Source organism: Cebidichthys violaceus, unplaced genomic scaffold (genome assembly GCF_023349555.1).
Source record: "Cebidichthys violaceus isolate CVI_PGR_0920_01 unplaced genomic scaffold, fCebVio1.0.p SCAF_7, whole genome shotgun sequence".
Lineage (NCBI taxonomy): Eukaryota > Metazoa > Chordata > Actinopteri > Perciformes > Stichaeidae > Cebidichthys > Cebidichthys violaceus.
The window spans coordinates 14,975,209-15,000,915 of NW_027176927.1; the positions used below are offsets into that span (position 1 = coordinate 14,975,209).

The 25,707-nt window shown below is 39.4% G+C and overlaps 2 protein-coding genes across 3 annotated transcripts in view; one reads left to right on the forward strand and one right to left on the reverse strand.

The window, feature by feature from the left end:
* Positions 1-6: 6 nt before the first annotated feature.
* jazf1b (JAZF zinc finger 1b) lies at positions 7-13,394 on the reverse strand. Its single transcript, XM_068736511.1, has 5 exons — positions 13,208-13,394; positions 4,502-4,574; positions 3,577-3,773; positions 2,426-2,595; positions 7-1,849 (listed from the first exon to the last, which is right to left on the reverse strand). Exons 1-5 carry the CDS (start codon positions 13,320-13,322, stop codon positions 1,673-1,675), a joined length of 732 nt encoding a protein of 243 aa, XP_068592612.1. The 5' UTR covers positions 13,323-13,394; the 3' UTR covers positions 7-1,672.
* A 5,276-nt stretch (positions 13,395-18,670) lies between these two features.
* creb5b (cAMP responsive element binding protein 5b) overlaps positions 18,671-25,707 on the forward strand; it is a 38,526-nt gene continuing 31,489 nt past the window's right edge. The window contains exons 1-3 of one of the 2 annotated variants that reach the window (XM_068735371.1): positions 18,671-18,725; positions 24,305-24,382; positions 24,764-24,857. In XM_068735371.1, coding sequence (XP_068591472.1) covers positions 24,329-24,382; positions 24,764-24,857 — 148 coding nt within the window. In that variant the 5' untranslated portion in view covers positions 18,671-18,725; positions 24,305-24,328. Of the gene's footprint in view, positions 18,780-24,304; positions 24,383-24,763; positions 24,858-25,707 lie in introns of both variants that reach the window. The other variant, XM_068735370.1, reaches the window with a different exon arrangement.

A 25,707-nucleotide genomic window follows, 5' to 3' on the forward strand; every position in this document is an offset into this window, starting at 1 on the left:
CACATCAGAGGAATTTTTATTCTAAATGTAACAAAAGTTTACATGAAGCAGCTTTTTGAAGAAATACAGCACATCACCATTATTTCGCCCAACAACCTCTGGTGTTGCCTTTTCATACACAATATGAAAATATAATTTAATGCACTTAACACGTAACAATACATTCACTGTACACTATATCAAAGACTTTCCTCCATACTGGCAGTACAATACTGTCACAATTCTCAAATGGACCGTAGTTCATTAACACTGACATCCATGCAGTGAAGATGTTACCCAATGGCTCAAGTTGATAAATCCACAATCTTGTTGCAGTTAATGATCTGCGGTTCATTATTTCAAGGATTAAATGGCGTTCTACATACCCTCAACTGACTTTATATTGACTTAATATTTGTATGGCACACAATAGAAACTGCATGTTTTTCATCTCACAGCCCAACATAAATGCTAAATACATGGCTAGCTGCGGCCCAAACTTTACTCTGTCCTTGACGAACACAATCACATTGTTTCATAAGACCGGTAGTCCGTGAACAGCGAACAGTTTGGGCTGAGCTGTCTGTGTAATGTCTGCATTCAGCTGAATTTGTCTGAACGGTCAAAATAAAGCCATACAAAGATCTGTACTGATTGGAATGGTTTACAATTCAAGGCAACTACTGTACATACAGAAATCTCACAATACTGGAAACACTGGAGGTTTGGTATACATCATCCCTTGGAGCAATGTAGAACTTGCAAACTTCTGCTCTGAAGGCCTTTTGCCTCGTTTTGGTAGCTACTGTACATACACCAGAAACGAGATATTGGCAAAAAAAATGCTAATTTGTTGGCAACTTGTTATAAAAAGTGCTTCAATCCTGTACTGTAAAACAGCAAGGAAAACTGCGTAAGTCTTCAGGAACGTGAACGGTAACATCAGGCAACGACACACAGTCAGTTCCCATGATCCCACTGGACAGCAGAAATACTATCAGAACACTTGGGCAGGATTGTGGTGCTGAAATGCTTGCAAACGTCACCTGAGATCAGCCTTTGGTGCTCACACACAAGTGTTTGCAGTAAAAACAGAGGTTTGGAACATGTGATATGAACGGAAAAGTAACTAAGTTGAACAACTGATTATTAACATTAAATCCGATAAGAGAATGAAACATGTTATATCACACACATTCTGATTGTTTTCATTTCATTGCCTCTGTCACATCAGGTTCAAATGAGACAGAGGCAATGTAATGGTGCCTGCTTTCTCTAGGAGAAATCTTTCCTGTTTCCTCTGACGTCACACTGCCTTATAAGCAGCTTACTGTACATGCAAGGCTACTCGTGACGTGGTGTGGTCGTTCCCAAGTCCACAACAAGCCCTCATCATCAACGAGCACCATATGTCAAAAAAAGAGTCAAATAGATAAATGATAGCTTAAATGTGCAAAATACAAAACTGTGAACTACAGAAAAATTCAACATTCCGAATAAAAGTTAAGGATGAATAATAACACATTTATACCATGCAATCAAAAATAGTGTCAGAGCAAAGTGGGATAGGAGCGAGAGAAAGAGAAGGGGGGGGTTGAAGGAGGTGGAATGAGAAACAGCCAATGCTGGTGATGGTGGTGTTCAGATGGTTGGGAAGTGGCCTGAGGGAGAGTGCTGGTCGCTCACTCGTTCTCTACTGCTGCATCTTGCGGATGATGTCAGTAGAGATGGGTGGGTGAAAGTTGATGGTGTGGTGGCGGAGACCCTGAGACGTTTTGTAGCTCTTCCCACACCGGCACTTGAAGGGTTTGCGCACCCTAATCTGGGTTCGATGGCCATTCTTGGCATGATACTTGATCCCGTTCACATTCTGTAATGAAGCAAAGAATACAAAACTCAACCATGACTAAACATATAACTACACTTATAACTCATCATGTACAATGGAGCTTCCCACAATTAGATCTTGCACATACTGTATAATAACAGTGGCTGCTTGCTGACAGTAGACTACAGAGAGAGGAAATAAAATGTCTTGTTCTGCCCCTAAACAGATGCCTAATGCTGCCTGCTGCCTCAGACTAAGTTATCGCCTATAACCCTGTCATTCACGTCAGCAATGCAATTTTCTCAAGCTGCACATAATTTATCCCAACCGCACACACCAGATGTGAATGGAAAATCCAGTAAAACTCCACATCACTGAAGTGGACTAGATGTATGCATTTATGTTGACATGTTGCAGCGCTCAACCAAGAACTGATTTTCCATTGTCAACAGCAGGGAATCCATTTTGATTTTACATGAGCAGATAAAATCTCATATCTCACACAATGCAAATATCTCAGTTTTAGTTTTTTGGTCTCTCTCTGGTCATGGTGAAAATATTTCACATCGCTACATTATTTTTCATCTATTATGTGAAGAGATGCTGAGTGAAACCTACCTTGTATCTCTTTTTACAGCCTGGCACGGGGCAAGCGAAAGGCTTCTCGTCTCCTCCGTTCATGCACATAGAACTGAGGATGGACTCAGAGCTGATGGCGCTCTCTGTGGTCCACGACTCATCACTGTCAGACTCCTCAAAGTCTACCTCCTCCTCATCACATTCACTACCTGTGGGAGGGTAAAGGACAGAAAGTCAAACATGTACATTGATTTGTACACGTTTCATGACTAATCTGTGACGATGAAATCCTGGCCTTTGAGCCTTCAGGCTCACAAGCGTGGGTCGTTGTCAACATGTGCTTTGGGGCAGTGTTCCCGTAATCTCTACGTCATGTGTTACAGAACTACAAAGTTTTCGTGGGAAAGAATTTATTGCGCTCTTGCAGTCAGAAATTGTTTTATCAATGAATAAAAGATGTTAAAGATGCCTAAAAGAAGCTAAAAAACCACAAGAGTTAAAAACAAAACAGAGGATTAAAGCCTGCATACTTTACAAAACAAGTACATGACTACATGGGAAAACATTAGAAGGGAAAGAACTAAAACATGTTTCTTTAATGTATTGTTTTGTGAATGTGACTAATTAGCTGGACTATGAAAGCTGCCCCTCTCTTGTAGCTTGATTGTGAGTGTTGTTAAAATCATATCTCCTAAGCTCTCATGCTGATGCTTTTATTTACAGGATAATTCATTTATACAGTACCAAACTTTCAGCATGCATTGGAATCATAGCTGTTGAGTTCATCCACCAAGTAATGAAAAACACTGATTTGCAACCAATAATGTAACATCACACAAGCAACACCCAATCATATCATTTCAGTTGTAGTTAGTCATTGCAACTGAGAATTTATATTGAATCATATAATTATGAACGTGAAGCTGAAGAGAACAGTCACTCTTTGCCTCATTGCCCTCCTTCATAATGTAGGTGGGTGGGAGCACTGCCTAAGCTGATTTAGATTTACTTCAGCAGGGTGCATGCTTGCCTTCACGGTGTCTTGAAAACGGACGTCCTGGTTGAATGCCAGTCTCCTTAACTGCTACACCACTCTGCTGCTTGCTTAATACACAATGCATAAGACGTAGCAGTCACTACATTCTGGACATCTAACTAGAGAGCTGAGTGTGTTAAAGATGGTTATGTACCTGTAGGCGTACTGCTGCGGAAGGAAGAGGAAGGGGTGATGGGTGGGGTGACTGGAGGGGTGAGGTTTCCACTGGTGTGGCGAGGCGGAGTGGAAACACTACTGCGGGACAGACTGCCTGTCAGAGACAGAGACAACTTGGGCTGGACCTTCTTCTTCAGAGTCTCATGTTCTCGCCGCGCAGCATCTGTCATGAACCTGGGGCATTGTGGGATATAAGACCGGTCAGGGTTTGCAATCTTTCTCATGAAAAGAAGGTCATCTCATTCACTGTACAATGAGCTGTGACTGTGATGACTGCCTGATGTTTACAAAGATCAGATATTAAAGGTTTGCTACTGTAGAACACATGTTTGGAGAAAAAAAAACATGTAATTGGCTCTATTCCCATAAAAAAAAAAACGTACACAAGGGTTTATGATGGATAGTAAAGTCTTTGGTAAATGCGTATCATAAAAATGAAATGTTAACATTGACATTGTTAAAGAAAGTGGAATTAACAAATTAAGTGATAACCACATCAAGATGTGTTTGTGAAGGCATGGAGACAGCGGCAGACCTTCTTGTACACTGGATTGTTGCATAAGGCTTTTAAAACAACTACTAAAGCACCATATCAAAGAAGACTGGGATGAACGTCGAGCAATAAAAATAAAAAACAGCTACCAAATACTGAGGCAATTCATCTAAGCAATCCACCAGATGACATTTGAAAATACTGGTAGGACCTCATAGGACACAGTAGTGATACTGATGTAGAGGTCTTCTGTAGATGGATCTTTACACTACAGGGCCAAAGACTAATAACATCCATGTATAATTATGTCAGATCCATAAAGTAGATGTACTTCTAAACTGAGTTACTGCACAAATAAGTGGAAATCTAGCTGTTTTCTTTCTTGATTGTAGTTCATACATCTCTTTACCTGTTGATGTAGCTGAGGGCAACATATGTCGGCTGCTGCTGCTCCTGCTTCTCCAGAAGTCGGGGGTCTGTGTCTGAGTAGGAAAGAGAGATACAGAGTGGATACATCTAGTCATACAAGGCAATATTGAGACAAGCAGTGTGCTTGATTTTTGTCTGTTTTTTTCCGTATCTGGCCAATCCCCCCGGCAGTGCAGTCTTTACTTCACTGGCTGTACTACCTTGCCTTGAATGTCTTTGCACTGCCCTTTAAAAGGGTGCATTTACAACCCAGATTTTAGTTTTAATGTTAAAACTGGCCCGGTCAACATGGAAACACATTGACACAGTGGGAATATAATCAGTGGTCAAGTAGATTTACAGAAAATAGACAGAAGCAATACTCCACCATGGATTAGAGTGAAACATTTCCAAGCCTCTTACATCATTATCTGTAAAAATGAACGTTTCAGTACTACTGAACTTCTGTTGTATCTTCTCAGTGTTGTTGAAAATAAGAAATGTGTGATGTGACTAAGCTTTTGCTCTCTGTGCTACCTTAAAAAAACCTACATCAGTTAGTGCACTTAGTAGCAGCCTTCAGCTGAACTGGGTGAGTCCCAGGTCTGAATGGGTGTGCATGAATGTAAGGAGCGAGGTTGTCAAACAGCATGCATACTGAGCTGACTCGACAAATAAAAGCTAATAAAAAAACTATTTCTAGAAAATAATGAAAATGCAGGATATTGTGCAATCAATGTGCAGTACAATTAGTTTAAACATGATGTCATGCACCACTGTCTAGACTGCAGTCACTGTTTAGTCAAGTATTGCTGGAGAAGAGCCACAGTTTCCAAGCTGATGCTGGTTTCTTGACTTATTTCCTCTAGATCTACTGTATGCACACTTTTTTCTATTAGTTGAATTAATCACACTTTGTGGTATTTACTGCATAACTAGGCTCCTTGTATATTTAACTTTTATATAAAATATACAAGGAGAACTTTTGAATTTCCATGGCACTCTTTGAAAGGCTGCTCTGCAGACGCCACATTGCTCATACATGACCACACTTGACACATACTGCGTTTTCCCATGCTGTGCTCCAGACATTCATCTTGCTCAGCAGTGCTAAATGTACAACAATAGCCAATCTCCACACCCTGAGGTGAAGCGGGTCTGACTTCAAACGCTCTTCTCACTGCCGTCCATGTGAGAGAAGAGAGATGCCCCATAAAACAACAGTGTCCACCGCTTACCAGCTGAGCCTCCCTGTCTGCCTCTGACAGAGCTGTGAAAGACTGCTACCCCATGTGGTTAAATCTATTGCTTGTTTCCATCCACAAGCTCATTTATACACAACACTTACACCTAATGCTATTTGTAACATGAAACTTTCAGATGATGCTTTTGTAAGGCACAATGACTACAGTAACTACAGCTTTAAAAAAATCTGTATATTCAGCAAGCAAAAAAACCCCCCAAAAACCACACCAGTCCTATAGTTGATATGATTTTAAAATGACTATTGCAATGATAGAAAACATAAGAAGTAGTGCAATTAAAGTTGTCTTGGTTAAAGGGATAAGAAACACCTTATTAAGGCTGTAATAAAACCCTGAGTCATACTCAATTATTACTTCCTCAGTTTTACGCTTCTCCTCCTTTTCGTTTGTTTGTTTGTTTGCCAAGAACAAAACACCTAAAACAGATTTCAATTAAATGTCTAGTGGACACACACAAAGACCTTGTGCCGAAGAAGAGCTGATTAGACTTTGGTGACTGCTCTCTGATATGGGATTCCACAAGTAAATGATGATGTATTCTTCACTGTAATTAGGGAAGGAAATTTGACTCCAAACTCTCAAGGTGTCTGAAGGGAGAGGACTGGTACTGAACGTCAATACCAACTGAGACGCATCTGCACCATCACTTATAAATAACTCAAGTATTGGAAATTTGCATTAAATGCAAGGTCATATTGAGTCTTGTTTACTTATGATTTAATCAGACATTTACATAAATAAAACAGGAAACTAATTTTAGACTTTATCAGCAACTGGCATCAAAATTGGAGAATGTTCATGGATGGACAGACATGAATTAGAAATGAGATATTTGTTGATGTTTTGTCCATTCTTACTTTTAGTTCTAATATTTTACAAAATAGTCACTGTGATCGTTAAATCTGGCCTGGTCATCACTTAAACTGAGCTCTCGAAACTGTTTTTAAGAGAATTCAACTTCTCTTTGGGTGGAGCTAATCATAAACACTCATCTTGTCATCTAGAAGCTATAATGAGACATCTATGTATGCAGATTAAAGAAAAAACTGTTTGTAAGAATGCCAACATGGTGTATAAATTTAAAGTAGACACACACATGCACACAATCATCTATAAAAGGAAGCACATAGCGCAGACTCCACTCTCTGTTTTAACAGTGTAAAGTACTGGCTTAATTCTGTCTCAAACAAGGTGAAAGTTGATATTGACCAGTGGAACTCAACCCAAACCACATTTAAGTATAAATAAGGAAGCTTACATTTTAGAGGTCTAACAGGAATCTAAGTCAACAAACCAATGTCCGTCTTACTGAAAAGTAGACATGGGCGATGAAAGACGCATGGCATCATCCACTCAGCGGTTACGACCAAGCCGCTTGGTTGACGATGAAATAGTGGCAGTTTTATGATACTGGCAGGTAGGCTCTAAGAACAGCTTAAACCTCAGCACCTACGGCTCAGGAGGGTTCTCTCAAGGCCTCAGTCGTAAGCAAGTGTTTCATTAAGTGGATTTATCCCCAATGAGAAGGACAGCACACCTCTCTCTACTCTGCAGCCAAAGTCATGGAAACACAGAGTAGCAAAGAGACATTCATAACGGCACTATTCCCCTGCCAAAAGCCAGAGGCAGTGCAGAGACTATTCTGAGCGCTGTGTGTTGGTATGTGTGTGCGTGAGTGCACAAGAAATCCCTCCTAAGATCCCTAATGAGACTCAAGGAGTGGAATGGCAGCCTGCTCACGGTCTGCTCAAACAGCAGTGGATCAATCTGTTCCCACACACTGTAAATCACACACACCTCAGGTGGGGACCGGGGCGAGGGAGGCCTGCAGGGGCCAGTTCCCCCACAGCCTCTGCTATTCTTTTGGGGCCCACCAGCAGTCAAGGAGAAGGACGACGGCGCCTCAAGTAGAGATGAGAACCCCTCTAATCAAACTACACAGGTGGTCCACTCTGGTGGGCGACTATTAGAAGCCTTCTGGGAAACAAAAAAGGGCATTTATTCACCACCACTAATTCCGAAGGCAAACAATCAGTGCCTCAGTGATCGTTTATGTGCGTGTGCAAAGTCAGGTGTAGGATGAAGAAGAGAGACGTAGACAAGAACAGATCTAAAATATATGTAAAATGAATGTCTAATGAGGCTGTTTAATTTGAGATTTTCACTGATTCACTGATTTTTTAAAGATGTATACTGGTTTCAACCATTTTTCCCACAAGAGTTCACTCTTGGCAATGTGAAGAGAAAAATCTGGAAAAAATGTAAGAAAGTTGCCGATTTGCTGCGGATCAGAAAAAAACCCTTTAAGTGATCAAAAAACATGAAGTGAAACTACTATGTATGGGAGCGTATACTGACTGAGTGAGTGTACGAGTGCAGAAAACATGATGCAATAACATGCTGTTATGGAAGGAAGTGACGCCTGCTGACCTCTCAAAACGCCCTCCACGACCCTCTCTCTCTCTCTCTCTCTCTCTCTCTCTCTCTCTCATACACACACACACACACACACACACACACACACACACACACACCGGACGCACAGCTCCCTCTCTCATTTCCACCAGTGTCTGGCTCTCCTATCCACCCTCATGGCCAAATGCACTGTGGGGTAGAGCATAGAGTGGTGAGCATTATGGTGACATGTTTATGGCGGCTGTGAGCAGCGGGGGACATTACCAGGAGTGGTGGCACAGGTAATTCATTACGATGTGACCTCTGAGGAGGAAATGAAACGGAGTCAAGCTCCATGTGTAAGCTGCCTTCGCGGGATACTGAAAAAAACATGGGGAGGTTAAAATGATCTATTATCAATATGTTTAGCATAGACAGCAACTTAAACGTAGACATACGCACTAAGTCATACACACATCCCTACAAAGACACATTTGTACAAACACAGGTAAATACAAGGAACAGGTATAATACCACACATTTATCGCTGCTCATTGCAGACATAATGGATTTGTGATATGCATTAGGGCTGCAACTAATGATTATTTAAAATTTGCCATTAATCTGGCAATTACATTCTTGATTTATCATGTGTACAAAATGTCCAAAACGTTTTAGCTTCTCAGAGATCAAGACGACTTCAATTGCTTGTTTTATCTGACCGAAAGTGCAGAACCCAAAGATATTCATTGCGCAATAATGTAAAACAGAGAAAAGCAGCAAATAATTTCAATAGAAGAGCTGTACAATTAACAGAAGTGCTGAATCCATTATATCCAAAAAGTTGCAGATTTCTGTCGATCAAATAACTGACTAATCATTTCAACTATAATATGCATTTTTCAACACAAATGTGAGTGTTTTTAGACACATATCCAGCATTTATCATCTTGGAATTTCATGTTTAATTGCAGGTGTTCTCAAACCTGCGTTTTTTGAAAGCTGGAAAAGCCAAGTGACACAAACACTTTGGCTTAAATCCATAATATGATGGATATAATCAGACTGCGCTTATTTACAAAGGTTTGAGAATTTCAGGGATACACTGAATGACAAGATATATTAATTTCCCAAAAGTTTTAGGTTCAATTTAGCTTTTACAGTCTAATTTGTGTGGCTGTAGCAAAGGAGGAATCCTCATATCTGCATCATTTGACAATAATTTATGTTTAACGTGATCTATTGAAGCATTTAATTAATCTGATAAGACAAGTAACACATTTCAGGGCATCGCACTACACGCCCATGTTGTGTGATGTCAATTCAGGCGATACATCATCACTATGAAGAGTGCTTCATCGAGCACAGGAGCTCCCCGTGTTGCAGTCACCGCACAGGAACAGGAGCAATGGTGTCGGGGGATGGGGAAATGTAATTAGGCCCACCAGGTGCACAGATCAGGGAACTAGTTACTGCTTCCTAAATTTATTACTTCCGCACAGAGTTTGGGGGTGCATACCAAAATCTACTAAATGAGCCTCAAGTGAGAATTGGCAACAAACAGACTCATTGTAACCAAGCCTGGACACTTCAGGCCATCAGTACGCCAGGCCCCAGCAGCACACTCACTCTCAAGTCTAAATAACACGGTCGCTATTTGCTTCTGGTCGGCAGTGGCCTGGTCGCTCAGTGACAAGGTAAACACTTCACTGGCTTAGTGTGTGCAGGTTTATCATGCCCCACAAGAACACCAGACCATTGAGGATATCTTTCAAGCTTAACATGACTTAAGCTCAGTGTTAAAAACTTCCCTCTGGTCTTACTGGTGTTTTCTGGGGCTCATTAGCAACCTGCTCTCTTAAAGTTAGCTCAATTTGTTCACAAAGGTCTAAGTGGACCACCCAATGCTCATATCATCAACTTGAATCTGCTGTCAGGTTGTGGACAAGCAATAGCAGATCTATTTTGAGTTAGTTTTATCATAATTAAAGTGGGATGGAAAATTATTCAGTGTTTAATTGTAGTTGATATTTGTTTTATGAGATTCTAATTCATGTTTTTTTTCAGGAAAAGTATAACACTTTCCCACATAGATGTAAGTTATTTGCATGGTCTATTATGATGGACTAACTTTTAATCTGTACATCATCAACTACGACCAATGAGGCATTGAGGCTTCTTATGTTTCAAAGTAAATGGAATAAAAAGTACAGTAGAAAACCACTTTGGATTGATTATGATACATTACATACATTAGTATAAGAAGTATTCCTTAAATTACCAATTAAATATCTTGCTAATTTTCTCTTTTTTAACATGTTTTTGTTTACTGAAGCTTGGCCCTTTGGGATGTTTACTGTATGACACAATACACTGTGTTGTTAAATGAGTCCAGGAAGTACGTTTTGGCAGAACTTTTACATTACAGACCAGGCATCACAAGAAAGCCCCCTCAACCAATAGCAGAGCAGCGCCACCTCTTGTTCACAGACATGACCAGCAGGCCGGCTGAAGGAAATGCGGACAAGAATGCCTGCTTGTTTTCCAGGCGCCTAATTATAAAGGAGAATGTGCTTTAAGCAGCAGGCCACCAGATGAGGAGGAAGACAAGCCAAATCAAGCACTCTCTCTGTAATTATGCTTCACAGGCACTTGGCACAACGCGCAAGATTTCGCACTTCTCAGAGTGGGCACAGGCCAGCGGACAAAGGAGGGGGGCAGCAAAGTTTTTCCACTCTGAGCAAAACTAATTGCCTCATTATTCCCCAATATGTCATTTGGAAGCATTTTTTCTACGGCTAACACCTCAGACACATGCACAGCACACTATCGTAGGGCAGAGGGTATTAAAGCCAGTCAAGCAACAAACAAGAACAACAGAGACAGCTGGGCCTTGTCAGCTTCAATAATAAGAGTCTAAAATATTAGATTGGGAAACAGATGTAGGAACTAAAAGAGTGTGAAACTACGAGGTGTGGAATTCACTTTGTAGCTTAGTTTATAAATGCTTTACCGCAACACACAAAAAATAATGTTCATAATATATAATATAACAGAAAATGTGTGTAAGATAAAACTAAATCAATTTGTAGTTCCTGACATTTTGTTAATACACTTTTATGTACTTCTATTATACACATAGATAAAGCATAATATGGCGGACCAAATGAGACAACAAATAAATGAAATGAAACACATTTCTATGTATTTCAAAATAAAGTGAATAGAGGATAAATAAATTGGCCTGTGGCACTAAATGCACAACCACCTGGGAATTAAATTAAAAACCCTGAGATGAAGTTCTCATATAAACTCAATACCATACCTTTATTTTTACATATTATAACAGTAAATAAAAACCTAACTTTTCTTAGCCTTTTTAAGTACATAAACTGGTTCTAATAAATGCATCTCACATATCTAATACGTAACTTTATTCTTTACAGTTAATATTGCATTACTTCATACACAGAAGTTAGTGATGCTTCATTTAAATGGGCACAAATCTGGAATTTTGCCAATCAGAGAAATATATCAAAAAGTAGCTGAGGCCAATAAATGATTTCATAGCTTGATCCATATGACTTCCTCATCTCCACACACACATTGAGTTCTTCTTATTGTTTAGCACCACATGAACTAGAGGTGGCGCTGTTGATTTGTTGATTGTAGTGAGACTTGATGAACAGTGTGTGGGGGTGCACATGATTGCACTGCAATCATGTGCACTGATTGCAGTGTTGAGTATGCTCTGAGCTGGTGCACCTGTACTGTAGACCAACACTCATGTGGGATTGGACATGATTTAAATACACTATAAGTAGAACAAAATGAGCGGCTCTAGAGGTGAATGTATTCTAGCCAGAGACACAAGTGTGTCTTTAACGGTACTTTTTACTTTTCAGATTTGGAGTGGCACATATCCTTAAAACCACATGAGGACAACCGAGTTTAAGAAAATAACAAATAGTTGATTAAACAAAGTTGTTTGCAGGAGGTTATATTGTAACGGTACTATTGATTAGTGATCAATACGTTGTCAAGAGGGATATTTTAGCAAATGAATACTGCAACTTTTGTACATATAGCTAATCTCATTCATTCAGTGGATAGAGACACAACAAAGGCTGAACGCAAACCATTTTCTTTTCAGAAATCAATACGTAGTATATGATATTTTCCCAATATCATACATACATATTTTCACCGATGACATCTGACATATGGTTAAAACTGACATGGGATATACAGATAATTATGTCTATTTGTAATGGTATACAAAGCTATAATAATGAGAAAAATGTTTAATGATGCTAACAGCTAACTTCACAAATGGGCAAACATAAGCAGTATATAAATATCACACAAATACCAAAGTTTGATTGTAAAAGATGATGTGGGCAGATATGTGTAGATAGATTGTGCAGCTATAAAAACTACAATGTCAGATATATAATAACTGAAATATAATAATTACAATATTTGCAAAGATAGGCAATGGCAACATAAAACAAGAAAACCCTGAACTATATCATTATTAGAGAGAGAAACGTAACGCTTCTTCATATGATAAAGTACGACAGTAACTTGGTTTAAGAGTGCGACCTTACTTCCAGCAAGTAGTAAAACTGCACTAAGTTGTCAGTCGGATTGAAACAAGCTGATAATCAGTGTATCTTCTTTGGCTCATGCAGATTGCAGGTTAACTCACGACGCTTCCGAGGCAGCTCTGCGCGCGGGCCTTGCACTGCAATAATGTTGCACGAGCGAGTCGACGGAGCGTTGAGTAACTGTCTTCCTGTCGGAGTTTCAGTTCGCCTCGCTTGGTGTTGCAGCTAACTAATCAGTGATACCGCTTTGATACGGACATGCAGGTGATGAACAGGAACTGTAATATCTACACATAAACACCAACAGCCCCACCACACCTAGCAACAGTGTTGTCAGGACGCAGGAAGTAACTTGCTAGCTCGCTAACTTAGCCACTTCTGCTAGCTGCAAACCTCGGCCATTGCTGGCTGCGGCGCTCATTACTCATGGGCTCTTACCGATGTGGTTATCCTCGATGTGCACGATGAGCTCGGCCAGCGAGTCGAAGTGAAGTCCGCAGCCCCCGAACCTGCAAGCGTTGGAGAAGAAAGAAGCAGCGGCGATGCCTGTCATGGTCGTTGCTGCATTGGAAATGGGGGCAGGCAGCAGCAGCAGCGAGCAGCGGGGAGACAGCAGGCGGACAGCGGTGAGAACAGCTGGAGCGGCAGGGGCGGTGCGGTGCGGCAGGGGCGGTGCGGTGCGGCAGGGGCGGTGCGGCGACTTCTCCGTTCTGCATCAAACCAGCTGGAGAGAGGGAGGGGTGAGAGAGAGAGAGAGAGAGAGAGAGAGAGAGAGAGAGAGAGAGAGAGAGAGAGAGAGAGAGAGAGACCGGAAGTAAGGCGGGTTGGTTTTCATTAGAAAAGCATTGATTGTTTTTAAAGAAAAATAATAGACACATATTTGATCTAATAGTTGTGAACTGATACAACTATATTGCAGAGCAATGATCAAATACTAAGTGCTGTAAAAAATACTTTTATATGATACATTTAAGTATCATCATTTAAATTAATTAATTTCCAGGTTGATCAGTTTATAATTTAGTCAACGAATCGACCGAGCTTTTAATCGCTAAACTAACTAAATATAGTCACTACAGTAGTCTAATAGTCTCTACTAAATATCGAATATTGTTTGTGTTATAACAATGTACAGTTTTTAAACATGTTGAGTGATTGTATTATCTCTCAGGATGTAATTCTCTCTTAAATTAGAGGATACTACATGTATTACATGTATTAAAATAATACATGTAATATACAACTACACAATCTATAATATTATGTTATGATCCATGGTAAAAAAATAAAATAGATCAAATACATACAATTTCAGCAAAGGAAAAGTTTTACAATGAAGAACAAAAATCGATCACATAACTCAAATCACATAACTCTAAAGCAGTTATGCAAGTTGGATTTGTACATTTTGAGGGGAATTGTGTGTTTTCAAATGTTTTCAAATCAGCACCATTACTACAAACTACTACTGGATCCTTCCAACACTAAATGATCTAATAATGATTTTATTGATATTATGTAATGATCAATAATTGTTTTTGTGATGAACATTACTGAAACAGTTGAGGCATGGATCACACTGGAGCAACATGTAGCTGAAGAACATGTGATGACCACAAGGTGGCAGTGTTGGTCAGATGTTAGATATGAGTCAGGTTTGTTCTTCGTGTTCAGTAATTTAGGGGTCTTCTATATCTATCCCAAAAGAGTGTTGTTGCATGCATGATGCTATATGATACTCAGAGGGAGCAGTATTGAATATATTGTCAATAAAAGTTGATTCGAGCTTCTGTCTGATGTTATTTCTACATTGGTTTAGTACCATCAAGATCACTTGATGTAGCATGTACTACGAGGTCATTTTGTTCATTTAGTTGTTTGAGATAGAGACAAGCTAGAAAACAACATGTTGCCATTTTGATATATTAAGTGCTCACACTTCTAAAAAAAAATGTGCCAATTTCCAATAGATTCAGTCATGTATGGAATCAATTTTCTATTTGCAGTTTACAGAGAGTAAACAATTAGCTTGTGTGTGCACATTTCACTTAAAGAACTTTTCAGGGCTTCGTTTTCCCCCGTCTGTTTTCAGTGGAAGAGGTAGAGTGATGCAATCACTTGCAAGACAAAAACTAATGTCTGCACAATGTACATGCAAGAATACATATCACTGGTATGTAGAAAGTGAATATTAGTTATGTTTGCATTGGAATGCAGATCCACTGCAAATTGCCAGGAAATCAATTTTTAAAATGCTAAATTACAGTAATATTACTCACTTTAAATTTCTCCAATGACTTTGTTGTTTGCATTAATTGACTGTTGTGGCTTAAAGTTGTTGTAGTGGGTCATCATTGATGAGGTAATAGATGCATTGTGATTTTCTGCACTAGACAACCCTGTTGCCCTCTGTCACCCAGCCAACAAGTTTGAGCTAACCAACAAGATCATTTGCTCTCAGCCAGATAGTTACACTCCCACCCTACAGTAAGGAGGGGCACCTGAATTCTTCTGGCCTTTACAATATTGCACCCAGCAGAGACGTATTCCAACCTCTATATCATTTCATGTATGTTTTTGATATGAAATTAAATTGTCTTGAAACATAGCAGAAACAGCTCCTTTTTCCAGCTCCAAAAACTTCCCTAAGAAATGTATTCAAGTTCAAATCACCAATGTGTTTATTTATAGCAGTCATAAGAATGAATGTTTTGCGGGCCAAGGTAAATTATAAAGGGAGGAATGACAAAATGCTCACACTGCTCTACAAATTAATCCAAAATCTTATTCAAACTGATATCATAACAATAACATCTTTGAAAATGAAGTACAGAAAGCTATTGTTTTTATCATCCATTCATATGACACTTTTCAAAACCCAGCCAGAGAACATTTTTACAAATTACTTTAATAATCCAGAATGAACTAATACAGAAGCCCAATTCAGTTGTCAAACGATTGATGTACTTACCCACAAATGCTGAGCACAGAGGACATCACCCTACACTGTCGTAAATCTAAAGAGTCCTCACACAGGCAGCACCATTCACCAGCCACCTAATGTAGATGTTACAGGGTTGAGTGTTTGAGTGCGTGAATGTCACTGGGGTTATCTACTGGGAACCTCCCAGCACATATGTTTTGTTGAATTAGGCTCTCAGTTCCAGCAGTGATGTTTGGCATCCAAGAACCCGAGGACCCTCCTGCTCAAACTTTTGGTCATTTTTTCAAGAAGCTTTAATCTGGAGAGCCAGTGTCATAAGATGAATGGGGTAACATAAATGTTTATTGTTTAAACAAATGCATATACAGAGTTGCCTACTCTATTGTTAAAGTTAAATTCCCACTGCTCTATTCAGAACTTTAATTGCTGCATGGCTGTTTTGAAGTTTGGAGAAGCAACTTTCATAGATGCTATGACATTGACACAGTATTAGAGCAGAACAGTTACTAACGGGAGATTCATTTGAACCTCTGCATATAAAAACTAGAACACATCTGTTGCCAGATAGATTCAATTTTTTAGCATTTAATTAGAATACCCTTTTCAGACATTTTACAGAAAAAAATGCAATGCTGTGTTTTTTTGCTCCCATTGTTCATGCAATTTTACAGTAAGTAAAGCTGTTTGTTAGAAGTGAAGGTAATATAAAATTCATTGTATAATCTGCCATCTTGCTTGTTGTTCTGAGGAATGGCATGCAATTATACTGAAAACCCAACATTTCCATCCCTGCAGGCACAATCATCTCAACTTAAGGTGTGCAGAACAGGAAGCAATGTTTTACAGAAACATTCCATTTGTTTGAATGCCTGTCCATCTTCGATTGTTGCACAAAGTAAAATACTTTTGAAGAAGTTTTATATTTTATTTAAAATTTGCAAGCCTGTATGACACTTTTGTTATTTAGCCTGCTTTCCCTTTTGCACCTGCTGCAACAAAGCATCCTCGCTGGTGCTAATCTTCCCAAGGTGATCCTACTCAAATGCATTGCACAAAGGCATAATAATAAAAGGTTTAGTATAATATAGATCAAATCTGCTTTAGTGTGGGTCACTGACCCAAACTATATCAGCTCTTTCCAACCTTAATAGTCTGCTCCTCTGGGAACATAATGTTTGGATTGGTTGGGAAATATATTGGCAATAAAGAGACAAAAGGATGTCATAAACGTTGATTAAAGCTCTGGTTAAAAGACAAAGGCGGAGAAGCTCTGAGTTATGAGGGCTTTTCAGACTGCGTTATTGTTTCAGTGACAGAGCTCTTAGTGCGTCTAGTGGAGTGGTCGCAGGCGAGTGGTAAACATTTCTCAATGTGTGAGGAGTCATTAATCCCTGAAGCCGAGGATGTCTTCACTACTGGTGTCTTTTGCCCAAGAAATCACAGCCAGTTGGCACCAGCAGGTCACACAGAGCTCCAACATAAACGCGTTGTACTCCAAAGCTGTTTAAATCTCTTCTAATGTGCCGTGGTAGACAATTCAGGGAAGGCAGTGGGAACAATAATGTGTTTTGCGTGTTCAATTAGTTTGCAAGTGAAGCTTGATGATGCATCTAAGGTCTGCCAATTTGTGGCCCTTTCATGAGACATGTTTTGTTAAATGTATGAAAAAAGGTTGAAATAAGTTTGATTTGCTCATCAGAAAAGGAGCAAGTAGCAAAGAAAACCAACTGTTCAGGCTCTGACAGTGAAGTCCAATACTTATGCTTTGTTGCTTTGAAATATGAAAACTGTTACCAATGCTGGGTTGCTAGCTGCCCAGGGCCCCAGAATGTAAAGGGCCATTTAAGCTCCAGGTGGTTTGTGCCAAATCCAATTGAAATGATTCACTGAATAACAGGTGGGTTCCGGTATATTTTCTTATCTCGATGCCCTATCCTATGAGGGTACTGGGGTCAAAATGTAGTTTGAAGACCTTCTTTATTGCAGTTTTGTGCTTATACGTTGCATATGTCAAAATGAATTTGTATTTCATCAAATTAGCACTCAATATGTCTGAGACCAGGTAATATTCTGCCTTGGAAAAAACTTCTCAGAGGGAATGAGAAATGAGCTAATTTTTGCCTCAGGGCTCCATAGCAGGTTAATCCAGGCATTACTGTCACTGCATACAGACATCATAGCTTGATATTGCATAAAAGTCCCTTCCGTCATGAACAAGTTACAGTGTAATATAAAGGCTTAGTTTCAATACTGTACAGGCCTACAGGCCTACTTTTCTTTGTAACTAATTCCAGTAAGCCTTTTTTCACAGAAGACATTTGGACCGTTCAGTAGGAAAAGCACAGGTGTAAATAATCAAATTAACGATGGCTGAATTTCATTTAGCTGCTTCAGTTTCAGGGTCTATTGTGCATGCTGGCTTGTTGTCACACTTGAAATGAAGACCTGAACAGAGCAGTCACTGTGACAATTTGACAAATCTAAATGTCTGCAGTGCAGATTCTGCTTGCTCAAAGTTGTTTGAGCAAACAAGAAAAAAATGCACTATATTATTCTATTAGTAAGACTCAAATTGGCTATTGTAATGATTCCAGTATGCTACTTATTTACAGCATGCTAAGTATTGTCTTTGATAAAGTGTGTGATTCATTCTTGTCATTTCATACTTAGTTAAGGGAATTTACAGACAGTTCAAAGTTATCAGAGTTAAGAAGAGGCGGGACAGTGCGCCTATTTGCATGCCTAATTGGTCAGTACTGGAGATCGAGCTTTGCACCACACCCACTCCAGCTCCAGCAGCAGAGTCCATCCATGCCTGTGTGTGTGCGTTCGTTAACTCCGCCCCGCTCGCGCCGCCTCCAAGCGGACCGCAATGATTTAGAAGTTCAGGAATCCCACGTGACGTCACCCGGGGGTGACGTTATGCTTCTCTAAATAGATCGTATTGTAATCTTTTCTCAGTCCAACGTGGTTTCTTCTCAGAGACTGCTTCACATTTTCTACACTTGTTTGGTAAGTTGAAAACCTCACAACGCCATGCAGAGGACCGTGCACGCGCCGCTGCAGGTTGGTTGCGTTTGTTAAAAGCGATCCTTGTTACTTTTTTCTCCTCCTTTTTTTTTTTCATGCAACAGCTTGTTTTGTTGTTCTTCGGCAGTGTCGATATGTCATATTTTTTTTCTTCTTCTTCTCATGTCATTTGTGCATGCAAGTGTGAGAGAAAGGGGGTCGTGTTAGTTGTGTTAGAGTGCGTGCATTGTCATCGCTCTTCGGTGTCCGTGCGTCGGCCTATCTGTTGACTGTTGAAGTTGAACGCGGAGTCAAGTGCCGCTGATCGGTCTGTCAGGTAGCACCGGAGACAAGTCTGCAGGAATTCATCTCAAACCTGACTGAAAACTACAAAAGAGGTCATTGCAATGGATGATTGTCATTGCAATTCGCACCAACTCTCTTCCAGATTTTCTATTTGCTCCATAGCACAAAGCTGGACCCCTGCATCACTGCCATGCCCGTCCCATCTCGGGATACGCATGCCGGCGTTATAGTCCCGGACTCTCATGCGTGCTGCGGTCCACCAGTGATCGTCTGGATAATGATTGCCCGGTGGTTTTGCTGTCATGCCAGTTAAAAAGAAAAAGAGTGATGCCCCGTGTTCCCGAGAAATTTACGTTCCCCGTTTTCTCTTGAAGAGCAATGTGACCAACATTACGTCATTCTGCAGGCCAGTCGATATTTGATTAACCGCTGAGATGTTGAGGGTTACTTTCAGGAAGGTTGTGCTGACGAGGCGCGCTTTGTGGCTGTACGCTACGGCTTGAAAAGAAGAAAGATCTTTGAATCATTTGATTACTCCCCGCTGTCATTATGTTTATGTGACAACACTATCAATAACCACTTGTTTCTCATGCACGCTGCTTTAGATTCATGTGGAGGCTTCCGGTTTTATTGTGTCCCTTTTAATTGGCGGTGTTATTAGCACCTGATGATAAGGCATTTAAGTTCGATGATAATGTTAGTAATTGTCATAATTTAATACAGACTGAGATGGACATTTGTTTTTTTTAAATGCTACAGCAGGCGGTACTTCTATAGAACAAAGTTATGTTTTGTGAAAGCAACAGTTTGAGAGAAAGTTTGAAAGATGAACATACTCTTCACTTTTTTCACAGCTATGTTGCAAAAAACCGTAGCAAAAAAAACCCTTTGATCTATCGATTGAGAAGAGGCAACAATTGTGACATTTTTATTTATCAAAATCTTACTTTCAGTAATAAACTACTGAAGGAAATAGAAATTTATAAAAATAAAAAAGGAAAATAATCATTCAAATGTGAATAATTGCATAAATGAATACAAAACAACAACGCCTGTAAAGTCACTGACTCTACATTAAACTTACTGGATAACATGAGTTATTTAGTAACCTTGGTGCAGATCTAATTCTTCACATATTGTACACAATGTTCAGCTTGATTGCAGTCCAGAGGCTCATTGTAGTAGTGAAATGTGACCTTTATTTGTTGATGGTTGCTGCATGTGCTCAAGGTGAAACATTCCTCTGATAATGATCGCACTACAGAGGGGTCGAATAACATAAATCATAACACAAATCAACAGTTTGGCCACAGAAGTTAAAGAAACTGGTGCACATATTTTTTTATGTTGACTTGTACATTTTTAATAATTTAATTCTGGGACTTTTTTCTCTATTTCAGTAACGGTATAAAACATTTTGTGAATAAGAATAATGTGAGTGCCATGGTAGCCATCTGAGGAAGCGTCTTTGTATTTGTTATAAGTGTACATGTTGTGGAATAGAGTAATTGATAGGTCTTGAGGTTTACATCCCAGCAGTCATTCTGTCATGCATTCACTTCAAGAGCTGAAGTTCTGGGTAGACATTGTCTATGAAGGCCATGTTCCCTGCCTCAGGGTTCGCCGTGATCCTACCTTGAACTTCTGCTGTCAAAGGCCCAGGCTATGGGGAGCTGGAGACTTGAATTGCTGTGCAAGTTTGTGCTTGCTTTAACCCCATATGCCTTTGCACCCCAACCCCTCTTATCCTCACCATATTGTTTAAATTCTAATATGCGGTCTACCTGGAGAATTTCTCCCCAGCTCCTCTTGAAATCGAACGCCGGACCCTAATCCTTCCCCTCGCACACATCAGGATATAGTTAATGTAAAGTGTAACCAAATTTCCTCTGCTAAACTAAAACATCTATATCAAATGAGAGCCAAGTGCCTCTTCCAAGGAGCGGGGCGTTGAATACTGGTAATTTTAAGTGTGAAAGCTATTGGATAATTCACAGAGGCATTCACAGAATCAATGGTTAAAAGTTTTATGCATCATATGGTTCGAATTTCCTGGTAAATGTGATGAAATGACCAAGTCCCATTTTAGAAACAGGAAGGTAAAAGTAAAAATGTTGCATCTGTTTTAAAAATTATGGATATCGGTGTTGGTGTTTTTTTGTTTTGTTTTTGTTTACAGTTTTAGATTTAAAAGAAGTTATTCATAGTTGTACCATTGTTTAGGAATAAATCGTGAAAACCAAGGCGGCATTGTATGTACACAAATTAATTGTACTAACAGCAGTTCTGTGTTACTGTATTTTAAATTAAAATGTGGCCTAAAATGTTGACTCACGGCCGTAGGCTCCTTGAAACCCTGGTTCTTCAGGCGTAATTGCCATCGTCCTGGATCTAGTTTGTGTTCAGGGTTAGGATCATCAGTGTTAGTCGTGTTTGTTGTGTCAAAGGAAACCAGGTGACTTTATAGGGGCCCTTTCGTAGAGACAGAGTGAACTGGTGACAGAAAGAGAGACCAGGGCTCATTGCTCTCTGACAGAGAGACCCTGTCCAGATGCTGTTCTGCAGGCTCGGTCATGAAGTACAGCTTGTTAGGTAAACAGCACTGCTTAGCATAACACAATATTTGAGTGTTTTGACTGTGCTTAAGGAAATAGTCTGAACCCATGAAAAAGACACACATGTACATAGTGTATGAAGGTATTCATGCTCAACATGGGACGTGTGGCAGTGACTTGAATTTCGGATTTGTTTTTGTGAACTGATGATAGTGGCAGGTAAAAGTAGAGTAATACACTTTGTGTTGTATGTGTGTAATAAATGCCAACTGTTAAATGCAGTGTCACTGCTGTAAATACTGTAAATAATTTAGGTTTTCCAGTCATTATCAAGAACGTATAAGATTAACAAACTCCTAATGCTGATGTTTAAATTATTAGCTTCTTAACAGACCTCTTTGAACTGTTTGTTTTGATGGTATTTAAGCAGTGGTACATAAGTGAGACAGAAGAAAACAACAGACAGAAGTATTGTTGCGTTGCTTTGTAGATTATCCCAAGTGTTTATTCATTTAGCTTTACTTTTGTGGTGTCTGAGTAGAGATGCACCGTTTTTTGTAACTACCAGCTTTCCTTATTAATCCAGGGACTATTCAAATAGTTTGTCACTTATTGTAGTACAAAATGGGTCTTCACCAGGGCACCCTGGACGTTCACATGCTCTCGGTGCAGCTTTGGGCAAACTGAGGCCTTCCCGTATAGAGTCTGAATGTTCATTCCCTGTTTGTCGCATACCAAAAGACCTGCCTGTTCAGTGTTAACAATCTTCTTGTTATTGATCCAGGCACTGGCTCGAAGATAAAGAATGACCCCTGGGTGCTGTGCTGTTGCTGGGGATTAATAATGACCACCTTAATACTTGTCATACTCACTTAACATCTGTTAAAACATCTGTCAGAAAGTGATGGGCAGCTGTAGTGCTGGCATGTGGTGACTACTCAGGGGTTGTTTTTGTGTGTTTGGTAGTACTCTGCATCGTACTGGGCAATGATAAGACCATGAAATGAGAAATACATAATAATGATAATAATAATAGTGAGCCAGCAGTCATTGAAATATGATGTTAGAGGCAAGAACAAGGGCTTAAGTCTAAATGATACTTAAATCATTCTAATGATGTTTTTTCTCATTTAAATAGATAATCTAAACTTGCATCTGTGTTTAATGTTGTCTTAACATAATTTTTACAGACACAATGCACTTCATATTCAAAAAGTATATGTGGTTTACCGGTTTCCTTGTTAACTATTGCTTATAAAAATCGACTTTTTCTGCCGACAATAATAGAACAGCATTGCAATAGATACTGTTGGCAGGAACAATTGCAAAAGTTAATGGTATAATTAAATATGTGTGTGAGGCATCACATGCATCAGATGCAATGATTGATTAAAGTGCACTTTAAATGGCATGTCAGTGCTCTTGGTTTGATCTTGAGAAGCTGTTAAAATGCACCTGTTATTTCTGTTGTTTTTCTCTCTGACATCCTGTCATAAATATAGTCATGCTGTTTTCAATATATTTTTAATGCAGAATGCATCCTTGTGTGCATGATTTAGTTTCTCTAGGTGAACAAAGGAACAGGACGTTTACAGCATTTGCTGGCCTTAAATTTTACGTGACTCTGGATTAATTTTATTTTATATTTTTTGATCACAGACGGAAGGTAAAAGGCACTCCTCTTTTCTGGGAAAATGTGTCCTCTTTTTCACTCTAAATTATTAAAGCATCTAAAACAATAACTGTAGCCATTGCACATTTGACATGATGCATGGCTATGGTTTTAGTGTACCAAGCAATTACTTACAAAGCACAGATTTGGCAGTAGTTGCAGGAAAACAAATGTTTTTAAAGTTGTTCTTTTTTCAAAGAAATAAACTGCACCTTGTGTCTATCCCTCATGCAGTGCTGCTCTGCCACCACTTCTTTTCTCGTTCTCACTACATGTATACTAACTGAAGGACTTAATTTAATCCTTAAATGATTGCTGGCTGAAGTGTGAAAATAGAGTATCAACATCCAAAAAAGTGTTTGATAAGTTTTATGTGCCTTCCATTTAAAGTTCAATTCATCTCACTGTATAAGTAAATTAATGAAAAGAAACTAGCACCTAGCACCAGATGTGTTAGACCAGATTCTGTCACTTTGTGGTGAGAATAAACATTTGAAGACGCTTTGTTGATACTGTGGTTTCAACATGGTGTTGGTGTTTGATTGTACATTTCAAACATGGTTTATTGTCTCATTTTTTCCATCCAAATCTAAGCTGAAACCCATCACAATAGTTCCTAGACGTGTATGTGCACCTCTGTATACGTGGTTGGTCCTGCAGAAATTAATCTTGAATGAGTTTAACAGTAATTGCAAGTTTTATAGAGTGCTATAACAATACATTATTTTATTGTTGTTGTTTTTGTTCAGCAGGTTATAGTCTCTGATTATGTGTAATAAAAGCATAGTCAAACTATTTAAGTATGCTGGACTATTTAAATGCTTTCCTAGTGTTTCCAGTCCTTTTATAACCCTGGACCTTGATGTAATTTTAATGGATCCTGGATTACTATAGTGTGAGAAAGTAACCACACAGCTGTTTCAGGTGCAATAGCAATTTTAGGTCTAGTGTGACACAATGAGTGTATTTTTCCTCTTTGAAGCGGGCGAGGGAAACTCATGTCATTCACTTCCTCTCTCTGCTTTCCCCTTTTTGTCTTTTTTCTGTAGTTTTATGAGAAGGTGGCCAGAGTGATGAACTCGGACCAGGAAAGGCCGTACGTGTGCAACGCTCCTGGCTGTTCTCAGGTGAGTGTGCCGAGACAAAACGACACAGCACAGTGTATACGTGTGTTTGTGTCTGCCTGTAATATGAAGAGGTGTACATTGAGGAGGCCTGAGGAGTGGGTTACTGCCTCACGCATAGGGGAGAAACAGAATAGCAATATATACTCAGTGTAACACAAGCTGAATAACGTGCAGATTTAAAAATACCAAAAGATAAAAATTCTCTTTGAAGTCAACACCAGGGTTGATGCGCTTTTAGGATGCACTCTGTAAATGGCAAATAACAGTGAATTAAATTCTGGGAAAAGCTTAAGTGTATTGGTTTATTTGTAATCGGTTATTAGAACACTTATTTGTCTTTGCTTACAATTCTTACAATCCTACTTTTTAAAAACTCAACAGCGATTCCCCACAGAGGACCATCTGATGATACATAGACACAAACATGAGATGACCCTTAAGTTCCCCTCCATAAAGAACGACAACATGTTATCAGGTGAGTTACGGCTACATTAATACAGACTCACACACTACCTCAGCAGGGTTCAAACTTGTAGTTCATTTGCAGGTGTGTTTGCCTCAGTGACTCATGCTCAGACACACTTGTCTATCATCAGAAAACTTTATGGCATGTCTGTACCAGTTGTTTACAATAATGTAAAGCATATGTTACACGCTACCTTACAGCTCAGCCTTAATCACTTCATACCACTTAAGCACACTTCAGGATACGCTGACGTATGACTGGAGGAATCATCATGTTTAGCTAAAGTATGATTTGCATTTTGCCCTCATCAGATGTGTCATTAGTTTTGATCTGTCGAGGGAAGTAGTGCAGGTTTCCAATGGTTTTATGGATGTTGGCGTGTGATTCTTTGTGGAGAAACTAAATTTTACGGATCTGTTGATTAAATCAACTAATCGATGGGTCGACAAATTTGTTTGAGTGTTAGTTGTCTAAGAATTTCTTTTGGACAGCCCTATCTATAATTTATTACTCACAGAAACATCAAACTATAGATTGTTTGCCGCATAAACAAGTGTCAACCCAAGGCTGATCCATAAGTATAGATCTCCAATCCTAGAAACGACCAGGCCACACTAGCTGATAACACTACGCTGCCGAGATTGTGTCTTCTTTATTATTTACGCTCAGTGGACAGAAGGATCGGATTTTCTAGGCCGGGTGTTCTTATCGCCTAATGTCTGAGTTACAGCTCTGACCGTTTCTCTTACTGAAAACTCAAATAGTCAGTGCGTATACTGTAAGTTACAGCTCAGCCACACATGGTAACATGCTCTCAATAGCACTGTCTTATACTATAATTGTTGACCTAAAGTTAATA

What these genes read in the sequence shown, in the direction of transcription:
- jazf1b (XM_068736511.1), bottom strand. Translation starts at nt 13,322, where the DNA reads ATGACAGGCATCGCCGCTGCTTCTTTCTTCTCCAACGCTTGCAGGTTC. An exon ending in GCCCTCAGCTACATCAACAG is followed by an intron (nt 3,774 to 4,501) that starts GTAAAGAGATGT and finishes ACAATGCCCCAG; the next exon opens with GTTCATGACAGATGCTGCGC. An exon ending in GCTGTAAAAAGAGATACAAG is followed by an intron (nt 1,850 to 2,425) that starts GTAGGTTTCACT and finishes GCTTCATTACAG; the next exon opens with AATGTGAACGGGATCAAGTA.